Raw genomic sequence first — 15,070 nt, 5'->3', positions numbered from 1 at the left:
TGCTAACTGGTTGTAGTTATACACTTGCCGCGATCAACTCTTATAAAACGTATATAGGCCTATCCCAAGGAAAACTACTTTGAAAATTGTAACATGTGTTACATATGTTTCTGAATGATTTATCATGCTGTTTTGTTGACATCATGGCCCGGTGATGCTCGATTTGAACTGGGCTTACCTTCCTCACCGCTTTTGGCCGGTGAAGTGACAGGCCATCGCCCGATTGAAACGCTATTAGCGCGCACCACCGCTAACCAGCTAGCCATTTCACATCTGTTACATGAGCTGACAAGTTTTTAAAATCGGTTGTTCTGTCCCTGAATAAAGCAGTCAAAGAACCTTTTGGGGTCCATTTTTTAACTACACTCCAAATAGGCATACAAAAAAGTTTAAACAATCAGCGCTCTTACAAAACTGTTTGTTTCCGACTTTACGAGGGGCATATGAACGCAGCATCACCTCTGATCGAACTTCGCGAACAACCCAGCATTTTTTATCCCCACTGGCACCCGTACCTCTAGAAAGGTAGCAAGATGGCTGCGGAGCCGAACAAGACAGAAATTCTGACCATTTTTAAAAGACTACGGTCTATTCCAACTAACAAGGTAACACGAATAAGTGCTTGGTGTCTATTCACTCGTTTATTGATCCGTTATTGGAGGTGGAACGTAGACCAGAAAAATGATCACGTCCATCCGTCTACGGTAGCAAGCTGGTCTCTGCCTGGGCCTTACGACGGCCAGCAAGAAGCTGACGTTAGCTGCTCTGCTATCCTAGTGAGCTAACTTCGCTTATCTAAATCGGCCACGTATACTATGCTATGTATCGTCAACGCACCCTGCTTTTCTAACCTAGTTAACCAGTCGTGTGACTTGTTAATTTGAGCCAGAACGAGTAGGGACGGGGCCAATGTCTGAAAGAGATTGTCTAACGTTAGCACCAAAGCCAACGTAATTGGATTCCTAACAAACGTTAGCTAGCTAGCCATTAGGTTATTTTCCTTTCAATCCAGATGTCCAGCTAATAAGCTATTACCAAAATGCAAAGTTGCCTAGCTTAAACGTACCAGGCTAAATTCCCGGGGTCGACTAACGTTGCCTCATCCATAGTCGAGAACTACCTTTTGCGACTGATGCTATCTTCTTCCCAGGGGAACTTTAAGAGCCATGAACTTGAACACGCATCACTTGCGCTACGGTTTTGGGAAATAAGGAACCTATCTTTCATATCAGCGAGAAATAATTTTCAAAAAGGTAAAGTACAATACACCTTTTTATATTCGTCTCCCCACACGGCCATATCTCCATGTTACAGCGTGTGTTGACGGAAGACTGAGGCGACCACCTGTGCTTCGTGTGTAATGGAAGAAGACCACCAGAAACGTGTTGTAACCGAAAAATACTCTCGGCAGCAACTGTGAAGCCGGTTAAAACGGTGTATGTGTATATTTTGGAGATGTGTTATGAACTTAAGGGATTTATGTTTCTAGAACCGTATCGCAATTGAGAATCAATTCCTGTTTAGTTGGAGTATTTTGCTGTTCTGGCTGCCAGAGACAGTTTACCTCTGAAAATAACCTACACTGAACAAAAATATAAACGCAACATGTAAAGTGTTGGTCCCATGATTCATAAGCGGAAATAAAACAATCGCAGACATTTTCCATGTACACAAAAAGCCTTTCTCTTTGTTGGCACACATTTGTTTTCATCTCTATTGGGGAGCATTTCTCCTTTGCCAAGATAATCCACCAACCTGACAGGTGTGGCATATCAAGAAGCTGATTAAACAGCATGACTATTGCACAGGTGCATCTTGTACTTAGGACAATAAGAGGCCACTTTAAAAGGAGCAGTTTTGTCACACAACACAATGCCACATATGTCTCACGTTTTGAGGGAGTGCGCAATTGCCATACTGACTGCAGGAATGAACACCAGAACTTTTGCCAGAGAATTGAATGTTAATTTCTCTACCATAAGCCGCCTCCAATGTCGTTTTTTTAGAATTTGTCAGTATGTCCAACCGGCCTCAACTGCAGACCACCTGTAACCATGCCAGCCCAGGACCTCCACATCTGGCTTCTTCACCTGTGGAGGGAGGGGTTGGGTGCTAAGAGGTATTTCTGTCTGTAATAAAGCCCTTTTGGGTTGGAAAAACTCATTCTGATTGGTTGGGCCGGGCTGCCAAGTGGGTAGACCTATGCCCTCCCAGGCCCACCCATGGCAGCACCCCTGCCCAGTCGTGAAATACATTGATTAGGGCCTAATGAATTTATTTAAATTGACTGATTTCCTTAAATGAACTGTAACTCAGTAAAATCTTTGAAATTGTTGTGTTTATATTTTTGTTCAGTATATAAGGTCATTCATTGGACCTTAAGGACTACACTCCTTAAGAGTACATTCTTGGGCTAGGGGTTGACTGGATCAGAATTGGGCCTTACAGAAGATGTTGATATGGCGAATCTCCTTTAAGCCCAGGAATCAGGCATTCAACTTGCCATTATTGACTATTACAACTCCCATATAGCAGCTACCAGAGGTTACAGACATTACCCTGGTTCTATGAGTGAAGCGCAATTTTGTTGTCGTTTCTCTCGTGACCCCATTTTTCAAATCAAGCAACCCCTAGTTTGGGAAACGCTGTATTATGTTGACCAGATGATCGAGTGGTCGCTCTGTCATTGGAAATACAGTCGTGAGGAGGTGCGATCAGGTGGGACAATTCTAGCCAATGAGAGAGGGCAGATTTGCGTGTGAACAACATGCACAATGGTCCTTGCTATCTGGGACCATTGGGATGTTCCAACTCTGACTTTACTCCATTGAAGTTGACATTAAAAAAGGTTAAGGTTAGGGTTTAGGCTAGGGACGTCTCAAGGGTACCGGATAGCACTAAACTAGGCACAACTCTGATGTAGAGTTTTTTTTTTTCTCTCGAAGTTGCCGGGTGACACGTCCTACTTATATCAGTACACTCGTAGCAACAAAACGTCAAAACGCCTTTCGTTGACCAAATTCAACACTCATTGACCTTCGACACTCAACGCCTCGCTTGATGGGCAAGTTTTTTGTTGAAAATTGCCACCTGATGGAGGAGACAGATTTTTTTTCTAGCAGTTTCCCCTCTCGCGTCGCCTCTTCCTCTGATGGGTTGCATCTCAATAGTCTAAAATATGTTACTTTTCCTCTCGCGTCGCCTCTTCCTCTGATGGGTTGCATCTCAATAGTCTAAAATATGTTAATTTTCTGTGTAATCTTCCTTAATTAAAACAGCTGATTTAAATATGATGGAGCACTATCAGTCGGTCTTCCTCAGCAGTAGAAAGAACAACTTATTGAGATGAACTCACGGCCACTTTTATCTCAGCTATAGGTTCACTGATAGCCAAGTTTTTAAAAAGCAGGAAAGCTATTGGACATCCAATCCTTGAGGAGGCGATAATATGTAGGACCTGGGATCTTGTGTAAATAACTCTTGAGTTTAGTCATTGACAATGAACAGTGCTTTATGGTTAATGTACAAGTGTGTCCCATGTCTGTAACTACACAGCTTGTTCTCTTCCCTGTTTAAGACCACATCCAGACATGTCTGCTGTAGGTATGTAGCTAGCTAACTAGGCAGTGTATTGTGTGTTTGTTTCTGTGCAAGGCGTGCTTTGACTGTGCTGCCAAGAACCCCAGCTGGGCCAGTATACCATATGGAGTGTTTCTGTGCATCAACTGCTCTGGCATTCATCGCTCTCTAGGAGTGCACCTCAGCTTTATCAGGTAGCCTGTCTGTCTCTCTCTCTCTCTCACACACACACACACACAAACACACACACACACACACACACACACACACGGCTCGACAATCACACGTTTTACTGTCATACACTGTCAAGGATAATTATTTGATACAATCCCCATGTTGTTTTGTTCTTCATCTCAGATCCACTGAGCTCGACTCCAACTGGAACTGGTTTCAGCTGAGATGTATGCAGGTCGGAGGCAACGCCAACGCGGTACGATAACATTCCATTATATATAGACGTTGAACAACACACAACTTTAAACGGGACCTTCTCTGAATCTGACTATCTCCCTTCTTGTCTGTGTCCTCCTGGTGAAGACGGCCTTCTTCCGCCAGCATGGCTGCTCCACCAACGACACTACCGCCAAGTACAACAGCCGCGCGGCACAGATGTACCGAGAGAAGATCCGACAGCAAGCCAACACGGCGCTGTCCAAATATGGGTCTGACGTGAGTGTGGGCTCAGCTTCAACGGTCACCCAAACGTACCATATGTAGCATGTATGCATGTAACAACTCGCCCTTAACCCAGCATTATAAACCAGGCTCACAGTGATACATCCCTACTCCCAAGTTGTGGTTGTAACCACTATACCACTGAACATTGAGCTTTTGGAATTACACCATGTTTGTTTAAATTCCTGCTGATATTATTATGTCTTATGGTTATCTATATAGATCTATATATTATTATTATGTCTTATGGTTATCTATATAGATCTATATATTATTATGTCTTATGGTTATCTATATAGATCTATATATTATTATGTCTTATGGTTATCTATATAGATCTATATATTATTATTATGGCTTATGGTTATCTATATAGATCTATATATTATTATGTCTTATGGTTATCTATATAGATCTATATATTATTATGTCTTATGGTTATCTATATAGATCTATATATTATTATTATGTCTTATGGTTATCTATATAGATCTATATATTATTATTATGTCTTATGGTTATCTATATATTATTATGTCTTATGGTTATCTATATAGATCTATATATTATTATGTCTTATGGTTATCTATATATGTCTATATATTATTATTATGTCTTATGGTTATCTATATATGTCTATATATATATATATTATTATGTCTTATGGTTATTATATAGATCTATATATTATTATTATGTCTTATGGTTATCTATATAGATCTATATATTATTATGTCTTATGGTTATCTATATAGATCTATATATTATTATTATGTCTTATGGTTATCTATATAGATCTATATATTATTATTATGTCTTATGGTTATCTATATAGATCTATATATTATTATTATGTCTTATGGTTATCTATATAGATCTATATATTATTATTATTATGGCTTATGGTTATCTATATAGATCTATATATTATTATGTCTTATGGTTATCTATATAGATCTATATATTATTATGTCTTATGGTTATCTATATAGATCTATATATTATTATGTCTTATGGTTATCTATATAGATCTATATATTATTATTATGTCTTATGGTTATCTATATAGATCTATATATTATTATGTCTTATGGTTATCTATATATTATTATTATGCCTTATGGTTATCTATATAGATCTATATATTATTATGTCTTATGGTTATCTATATAGATCTATATATTATTATTATGTCTTATGGTTATCTATATAGATCTATATATTATTATTATTATGTCTTATGGTTATCTATATATATCTATATATTATTATGTCTTATGGTTATCTATATAGATCTATATATTATTATGTCTTATGGTTATCTATATAGATCTATATATTATTATTATGTCTTATGGTTATCTATATAGATCTATATATTATTATTATGTCTTATGGTTATCTATATAGATCTATATATTATTATTATTATGGCTTATGGTTATCTATATAGATCTATATATTATTATGTCTTATGGTTATCTATATAGATCTATATATTATTATTATGTCTTATGGTTATCTATATAGATCTATATATTATTATTATGTCTTATGGTTATCTATATAGATCTATATATTATTATTAATATGTCTTATGGTTATCTATGTAGATCTATATATTATTATGTCTTATGGTTATCTATATAGGTCTATATATTATTATTATGTCTTATGGTTATCTATATATTATTATTATGTCTTATGGTTATCTATATATTATTATTATGTCTTATGGTTATCTATATATTATTATTATGTCTTATGGTTATCTATATATTATTATGTCTTATGGTTATCTATATATTATTAATATGTCTTATGGTTATCTATGTAGATCTATATATTATTATGTCTTATGGTTATCTATATAGATCTATATATTATTATTATGTCTTATGGTTATCTATATAGATCTATATATTATTATTATGTCTTATGGTTATCTATATATGTCTATATATTATTATTATGTCTTATGGTTATCTATATATGTCTATATATATATATATTATTATGTCTTATGGTTATTATATAGATCTATATATTATTATTATGTCTTATGGTTATCTATATATGTCTATTTATTATTATTATTATGTCTTATGGTTATCTATATAGATCTATATATTATTATGTCTTATGGTTATCTATATAGATCTATATATTATTATTATGTCTTATGGTTATCTATATAGATCTATATATTATTATTATGTCTTATGGTTATCTATATAGATCTATATATTATTATGTCTTATGGTTATCTATATAGATCTATATATTATTATTATGGCTTATGGTTATCTATATAGATCTATATATTATTATTATGTCTTATGGTTATCTATATAGATCTATATATTATTATGTCTTATGGTTATCTATATAGATCTATATATTATTATGTCTTATGGTTATCTATATAGATCTATATATTATTATTATGTCTTATGGTTATCTATATAGATCTATATATTATTATGTCTTATGGTTATCTATATATTATTATTATGCCTTATGGTTATCTATATAGATCTATATATTATTATGTCTTATGGTTATCTATATAGATCTATATATTATTATTATGTCTTATGGTTATCTATATAGATCTATATATTATTATTATTATGTCTTATGGTTATCTATATATATCTATATATTATTATGTCTTATGGTTATCTATATAGATCTATATATTATTATGTCTTATGGTTATCTATATAGATCTATATATTATTATTATGTCTTATGGTTATCTATATAGATCTATATATTATTATTATGTCTTATGGTTATCTATATAGATCTATATATTATTATTATTATGGCTTATGGTTATCTATATAGATCTATATATTATTATGTCTTATGGTTATCTATATAGATCTATATATTATTATTATGTCTTATGGTTATCTATATAGATCTATATATTATTATTATGTCTTATGGTTATCTATATAGATCTATATATTATTATTAATATGTCTTATGGTTATCTATGTAGATCTATATATTATTATGTCTTATGGTTATCTATATAGGTCTATATATTATTATTATGTCTTATGGTTATCTATATATTATTATTATGTCTTATGGTTATCTATATATTATTATTATGTCTTATGGTTATCTATATATTATTATTATGTCTTATGGTTATCTATATATTATTATGTCTTATGGTTATCTATATATTATTAATATGTCTTATGGTTATCTATGTAGATCTATATATTATTATGTCTTATGGTTATCTATATAGATCTATATATTATTATTATGTCTTATGGTTATCTATATATGTCTATTTATTATTATTATGTCTTATGGTTATCTATATAGATCTATATATTATTATGTCTTATGGTTATCTATATAGATCTATATATTATTATTATGGCTTATGGTTATCTATATAGATCTATATATTATTATTATGGCTTATGGTTATCTATATAGATCTATATATTATTATTATGGCTTATGGTTATCTATATAGGTCTATATATTATTATGTCTTATGGTTATCTATATAGATCTATATATTATTATGTCTTATGGTTATCTATATAGATCTATATATTATTATGTCTTATGGTTATCTATATAGATCTATATATTATTATGTCTTATGGTTATCTATATAGATCTATATATTATTATGTCTTATGGTTATCTATATAGATCTATATTTTATTATGTCTTATGGTTATCTATATAGATCTATATATTATTATGTCTTATGGTTATCTATATAGATCTATATATTATTATGTCTTATGGTTATCTATATATTATTATGTCTTATGGTTATCTATATATATCTATATATTATTATGTCTTATGGTTATCTATATAGGTCTATATATTAATGTCTTATGGTTATCTATATATATCTATATATTATTATGTCTTATGGTTATCTATATAGATCTATATATTATTATGTCTTATGGTTATCTATATATATCTATATATTATTATGTCTTATGGTTATCTATATATTATTATGTCTTATGGTTATCTATATATTATTATGTCTTATGGTTATCTATATAGATCTATATATTATTATGTCTTATGGTTATCTATATAGATCTATATATTATTATGTCTTATGGTTATCTATATAGATCTATATATTATTATGTCTTATGGTTATCTATATATTATTATGTCTTATGGTTATCTATATATTATTATGTCTTATGGTTATCTATATATATCTATATATTATTATGTCTTATGGTTATCTATATAGGTCTATATATTAATGTCTTATGGTTATCTATATATATCTATATATTATTATGTCTTATGGTTATCTATATAGATCTATATATTATTATGTCTTATGGTTATCTATATAGATCTATATATTATTATGTCTTATGGTTATCTATATAGATCTATATATTATTATGTCTTATGGTTATCTATATAGATCTATATATTATTATGTCTTATGGTTATCTATATAGATCTATATATTATTATGTCTTATGGTTATCTATATAGATCTATATATTATTATGTCTTATGGTTATCTATATAGATCTATATATTATTATGTCTTATGGTTATCTATATATATATATTATTATGTCTTATGGTTATCTATATAGATCTATATATTATTATGTCTTATGGTTATCTATATAGATCTATATATTATTATGTCTTATGGTTATCTATATATATATATTATTATGTCTTATGGTTATCTATATAGATCTATATATTATTATGTCTTATGGTTATCTATATAGATCTATATATTATTATTATGTCTTATGGTTATCTATATAGATCTATATATTATTATTATGTCTTATGGTTATCTATATAGATCTATATATTATTATGTCTTATGGTTATCTATATAGATCTATATATTATTATTATGTCTTATGGTTATCTATATAGATCTATATATTATTATTATGTCTTATGGTTATCTATATAGATCTATATATTATTATTATGGCTTATGGTTATCTATATAGATCTATATATTATTATTATGGCTTATGGTTATCTATATAGATCTATATATTATTATTATGGCTTATGGTTATCTATATAGATCTATATATTATTATTATGGCTTATGGTTATCTATATAGGTCTATATATTATTATGTCTTATGGTTATCTATATAGATCTATATTTTATTATGTCTTATGTTTATCTGTATAGATCTATATATTATTATGTCTTATGGTTATCTATATAGATCTATATATTATTATGTCTTATGGTTATCTATATATTATTATGTCTTATGGTTATCTATATATATCTATATATTATTATGTCTTATGGTTATCTATATAGGTCTATATATTAATGTCTTATGGTTATCTATATATATCTATATATTATTATGTCTTATGGTTATCTATATAGATCTATATATTATTATGTCTTATGGTTATCTATATATATCTATATATTATTATGTCTTATGGTTATCTATATATTATTATGTCTTATGGTTATCTATATATTATTATGTCTTATGGTTATCTATATAGATCTATATATTATTATGTCTTATGGTTATCTATATAGATCTATATATTAATGTCTTATGGTTATCTATATAGATCTATATATTATTATGTCTTATGGTTATCTATATAGATCTATATATTATTATGTCTTATGGTTATCTATATATATATATTATTATGTCTTATGGTTATCTATATAGATCTATATATTATTATATCTTATGGTTATCTATATAGATCTATATATTATTATGTCTTATGGTTATCTATATAGATCTATATATTATTATGTCTTATTGTTATCTATATATTATTATGTCTTATGGTTATCTATATAGATCTATATATTATTATGTCTTATGGTTATCTATATATTATTATGTCTTATGGTTATCTATATAGGTCTATATATTCCTACGGTGATATTATTCCTCCACTGAGAAGGCAACGAACTCCCCCTCTCTCGTCCCTCCCACAGCCACCCATATCAGCTACACATTGGCCTGTTGAGTCACCAGCGAGTGGGCAAACTCCACGTGTGATGTCACCAGCAGCATTAATTAATGTCTTGTGGATGGACCACACGATACATACTTACCCACAAACACCAGATCTGTTCTTATTGGTGCAGCTGCATGCAGATGCACTTCCAGGTCCTCACAAGGCTTTTGCAGATACCACATCAGATTTGAATGTGCTGTGAGTGTGTAGAGGTGTTTCATATTTTAACTCGCTAGTTTCAGAATCATCAACTATGATGTTCTTCGGTTTGGGCCAAACTGTTTAAGCAGGTGTGATAGAGCTGAGCTGTATTTAAAATGGGAAATCAATACGATCCCTATGACCAGCATATTCCTTTCCCAAATCTAGTGGGTATAGACTCATGATGTCTATATCTATAGAGGCCAGGGGTTGATTTGGCTCTGGGCCATCTAAATCACATGTATTTATAAAGCCCTTCTTACATCATCAGATGTCATAAAGTGCTATACAGAAACCCAGCCTAAAACCCCAAACAGTAAGCAATGCAGATGTAGAAGCACGGTGGCTAGGAAAAACTCCCTAGAAAGGCCAGAACCTAGGAAGAAACCTAGAGAGGAACCAGGCTCTGAGGGGTGGCCAGTCCTCTTCTGGCTGTGCCGGGTGGAGACTATAAGAGTAAATGGCCATTAAGGCCAGATGGTTCTTCAAGATGTTAAAACGTTCATAGATGACCAGCAGGGTCAAATAATAATCACAGTGGTTGTAGAGGGTTCTGGCTGTGCCGGGTGGAGACTATAAGAGTACATGGTCATTAAGGCCAGATGGTTCTTCAAGATGTTAAAACGTTCATAGATGACCAGCAGGGTCAAATAATAATCACAGTGGTTGCTGGGGGTGTAGCAGGTCAGCACCTCAGGAGTAAATGTCATTTGTCGGTGTGAATGGCGTCCGTTAACCCTTCCTCTTTCTCTCTCAGCTGTGGATTGACCAATCCAGTGTGAGCAGCCAGCCTGCCGCCCCAGAGAAGAGACAGGCAGACTTCTTTACTGAGCATACTCAGGTAGGCCTGAGGGCTACTGTTCAAATCACACCAATCACACAAGTGTTTTGTGCTTCTGTGTTCATTCTGTGGGTGCAGTAGTGTTGGTTCTGTGTGTATGTGTTGTGTTATTTAATGTGACCGAATTGGTGTGTCTGCAGCCTTCAAACAGCTGGGATGTGACGGCTCCTTCCCTGACAGAACACAATGGAACCCTCACTCCTCAACTATTGGAGGACACACCCAAAGCCCCCCACACCGCCAGCACTCGTGAGTCTCTCACACACACACACACACACACACACACACACACACACACACAGTCCCCCCTCTCCTATCCTTTCGTCTGGAGCTTTCCCATATGTTTCTGAGGTTGAATTAGACAGTTGATCTGTGATTGTATTTGACATTCTCAGAGCTGGAGGAAGGACCAAGCATTGAGGGACTGAGCACTGAGCAATCTCCCAAAGTCACTATGGGTAAGTCATCAGCCAACATCCTGTTCCTCCTCTGCCTCCTTTCACATGACAACAGCTCCTCCCCTCACCTCTCAAAGATCTTTGCTGACCTTAAAAACAAGGAATAGGTGATGGTTACAGCCATTTACAGACCTCAACATCCACAGTAAACCCCCCCCCTGATATTCTGGCAAGGCTGCTCTTGTTGGCTCTTCCCAGAATTGGAGACCCCCCTTAGATGTTTGGACCAGGCACCAAATTGTCCCGACCCCTCCCATACATAGCCCACCCTGTAATACAGTCACTGGAGGTTTTCCATATGACCGTGGAGCCCTCAGTAACACCTGTGTCTGCTTTGTCCGTAGAGGACTCCATGCGTTTGTCGTCAGATCAACCACAGCTACCCAAAGGTGATTGGAACGCCTTTTTAAAAGTTGCCGTTAGCCCATTGGCTGGCCAGATTTTCAGGAAGCATGGTTGGTTCTGTGCTTGACTGACACCTCACCTGATTGTGACACGCAAGCTTAAGCCCCTCCCTCCCAGCTCTAACTAAAATGTGCGACTGCCAAGGCTTTCTTCGTTCTTCCAGTCTCCTAACATTAATACAACAGTCAGACAAACCCCTATTCAACATGTAGCCTCGGTCACAGACCTAGCAGACTTACAGTGCCTTTCATTCAACATGTAGCCTCGGTCACAGACCTAGCAGACTTACAGTGCCTTTCATTCAACATGTAGCCTCGGTCACAGACCTAGCAGACTTACAGTGCCTTTCATTCAACATGTAGTCTCGGTCACAGACCTAGCAGGCTTACAGTGCCTTTCATTCAACATGTAGCCTCGGTCACAGACCTAGCAGGCTTACAGTGCCTTTCATTCAACATGTAGCCTCGGTCACAGACCTAGCAGGCTTACAGTGCCTTTCATTCAACATGTAGCCTCGGTCACAGACCTAGCAGGCTTACAGTGCCTTTCATTCAACATGTAGCCTCGGTCACAGACCTAGCAGGCTTACAGTGCCTTTCATTCAACATGTAGCCTCGGTCACAGACCTAGCAGGCTTAGTGTCTATCATAGGTTTTCACTCCCGTTGGACTTCTTCATGTTTTATTGTGTTACAAATTGGGGTTAAAATGTATTTAAATGTAATTTTTTTCATCGCTGATCTACACAAAATAGTCTCATGTCAAAGTGAGGGATAAAATACTGTACAGACTTCCTCCTTTTGACTGTCATTTAGATCAGTATTGTGGAGTGACTACAATGTGGTTGAACCATCCTTAGTTTTGTCCCATCATCGCCGTTAAACCCTGGTGCTGTTTTAAAGTCACAGTAGGACTCATGATGACATCACTGCACGGTTTCCTTCCCGTCCGGCAGCTCAGTTAGGAAGGACGTCTGTATCTTTGTTGGGTCTGGGTGGTTTGATAAACCAACCAAAGCTTAATTAATAACTTGATCATGCTTAAAGGGATATTCAGTGCCTGCTTTTTAAATAAAAAAAATATATATTATATATATATATATTTTTTACCCATCTACCAATCACTGCCCCTTTATGAGGCATTTGAAAAGCTCCCCGATCGTTGTTTGAATCTCTGCTTGAAATGCACTACTTCACTGAGGGGAAAGGGGGACACCTAGTCAGTTGTACAACTGAAATGTGTCTGACCTTACAGAGGTTGTATGTTTGGGGTACCAAGAAAGGGTCATTCAACTCATGTTGACCCCTTATTATTTCACACACGGAGGCCATGCAACTTATTGTGTGATTTGCTACACAAATGTTTTCTGCTCAACTCCATTTAGGCTTGCCTATATCTATACAATCAAGATATTTGAGTTATTCATTTTTCTTCATTTGTGAACATCTTATATCATTTTATTTTCAGTTTGACATGGAGTATTTGGTATGGATCACTGATTTGGTGCTTATCATTTCAGTTCTACTTCGTATCAAAATGTGAAAGTCCAATGGGGTGAATACTTATTATAGTAACGGTGTGTCCCATAACTTTAGAATAACGTAAACTAATGAAACTATTTCTGTCAGGTGTACGACAATGGTGCTGTCCTTCAGCTGCAGTGATATAACACTGCTGACTGTAGCACGTGGCTTGTCTCGAAACGGCTCTGACTGGATAAAAGGACCGTTGGGATGCTATTTCTCGTCTGACTGCGTTGTCATGTTCTTCGTGTCGCGTCTGCTAAGGACACTGAATGTTTGCACCTTTTAACAAGAGGGGAAACGTACAGCGGTTTGTGCGTTCACATGTATGGGGGGCACACCTATGCATTTGTAGGGGTAAACATTGGTGTGTGTGTGTGTAGAACTTCCTTTTTCAAAGTTATGCAGAGCGATTACGACTCGGGAGTCCCTGGCCTGTCGCTGTCCACCAGTGTTCTAATGATGAGCTTTGTGTTACAGATGTGAAGCAATCCATCATTGGGAAAAAGAAGCCCAGCACTACTAAGAAAGGGGTAGGTTACACCCCCTTCAGCACTCAGACAGGGGGCTCTGCGTGAGGAGCGGGGTTTTGGCTGGTCACGTGATCTGACTAGGAAACACGTGGAGCCCTAGATCTGGCATGTAGTTAGGGCTCGGTGTTGTTCCTCGATAAGTCACGTTGACCAGAAAAACAAATGTCCCAAATCAGAATCACCAAACCTGGCTAATGAATCAAGAGTGCGTTGATCAAACCATGAATGTAATACTACCACTTGTCCACTGGGGGGCAGTCATTTCCTCTATCTGTCCACAGCTGTGTGTAACCATCTCCTCTGTGCTCCTCTCTCCCTCCAGCTGGGTGCTAAGAAGGGCCTGGGGGCCCAGAAGGTGAGCAGTAAGAGCTTCTCGGAGGTGGAGAAACAGGCCCAGGTAGCCGAGAAGCAGCGAGAGGAGCAAGCAGCTGATGCTAAGAAACAGGCAGAGGAGTCCATGTGAGTGAACCACACTTTTTGACAGTCAGAGAGCATGGAAACACCTCCGCACCAGATTCTGCTCTTCCTGCTGTTTTAGTGTTTACACTAAATTAATATTTGCTGTCTTCTCATGGCCAGACTGTTCAGAGGTTGTATGAATAATACAGCCTACTTCTGCATACAGAAAGTGAATGGAAGAGATCCTTTAGGACAGCCAGTAGTGACATCCGCTGGCTCAATAATCATATTATCGTGCAACCGACAATTATGGACCATAACCGTGGAACAAAAATGATAATTATTGTCTTAATACATTTTACACACGGAGGGTAATGTTGGTCATCATTTTACGAGGAGAACGACATGGTCGGGAGGAGAATTTCCT

The 15,070-nt window shown here is 34.7% G+C and overlaps 1 protein-coding gene across 2 annotated transcripts in view; it reads left to right on the top strand.

Moving 5' to 3' along the window:
- The first annotated feature begins 451 nt into the window (after nucleotides 1-451).
- LOC110526801 (ADP-ribosylation factor GTPase activating protein 2) overlaps nucleotides 452-15,070 on the top strand; it is a 28,679-nt gene continuing 14,060 nt past the window's right edge. Inside the window, exons 1-10 of one of the 2 annotated variants that reach the window (XM_036964505.1) lie at nucleotides 452-605; nucleotides 3,655-3,773; nucleotides 3,937-4,009; nucleotides 4,117-4,248; nucleotides 11,243-11,326; nucleotides 11,467-11,575; nucleotides 11,722-11,784; nucleotides 12,129-12,173; nucleotides 14,192-14,244; nucleotides 14,567-14,703. In XM_036964505.1, the coding sequence (XP_036820400.1) occupies nucleotides 534-605; nucleotides 3,655-3,773; nucleotides 3,937-4,009; nucleotides 4,117-4,248; nucleotides 11,243-11,326; nucleotides 11,467-11,575; nucleotides 11,722-11,784; nucleotides 12,129-12,173; nucleotides 14,192-14,244; nucleotides 14,567-14,703 (887 nt within the window). In that variant the 5' untranslated portion in view covers nucleotides 452-533. The remainder of the gene's footprint in view (nucleotides 606-3,654; nucleotides 3,774-3,936; nucleotides 4,010-4,116; nucleotides 4,249-11,242; nucleotides 11,327-11,466; nucleotides 11,576-11,721; nucleotides 11,785-12,128; nucleotides 12,174-14,191; nucleotides 14,245-14,566; nucleotides 14,704-15,070) is intronic. The other variant, XM_036964506.1, reaches the window with a different exon arrangement.

This window comes from Oncorhynchus mykiss, chromosome 26 (assembly GCF_013265735.2).
Source record: "Oncorhynchus mykiss isolate Arlee chromosome 26, USDA_OmykA_1.1, whole genome shotgun sequence".
Taxonomy (NCBI): domain Eukaryota; kingdom Metazoa; phylum Chordata; class Actinopteri; order Salmoniformes; family Salmonidae; genus Oncorhynchus; species Oncorhynchus mykiss.
Note: the sequence above shows the minus strand (reverse complement) of the source record. Positions and strands in the feature narration are given on the sequence as shown.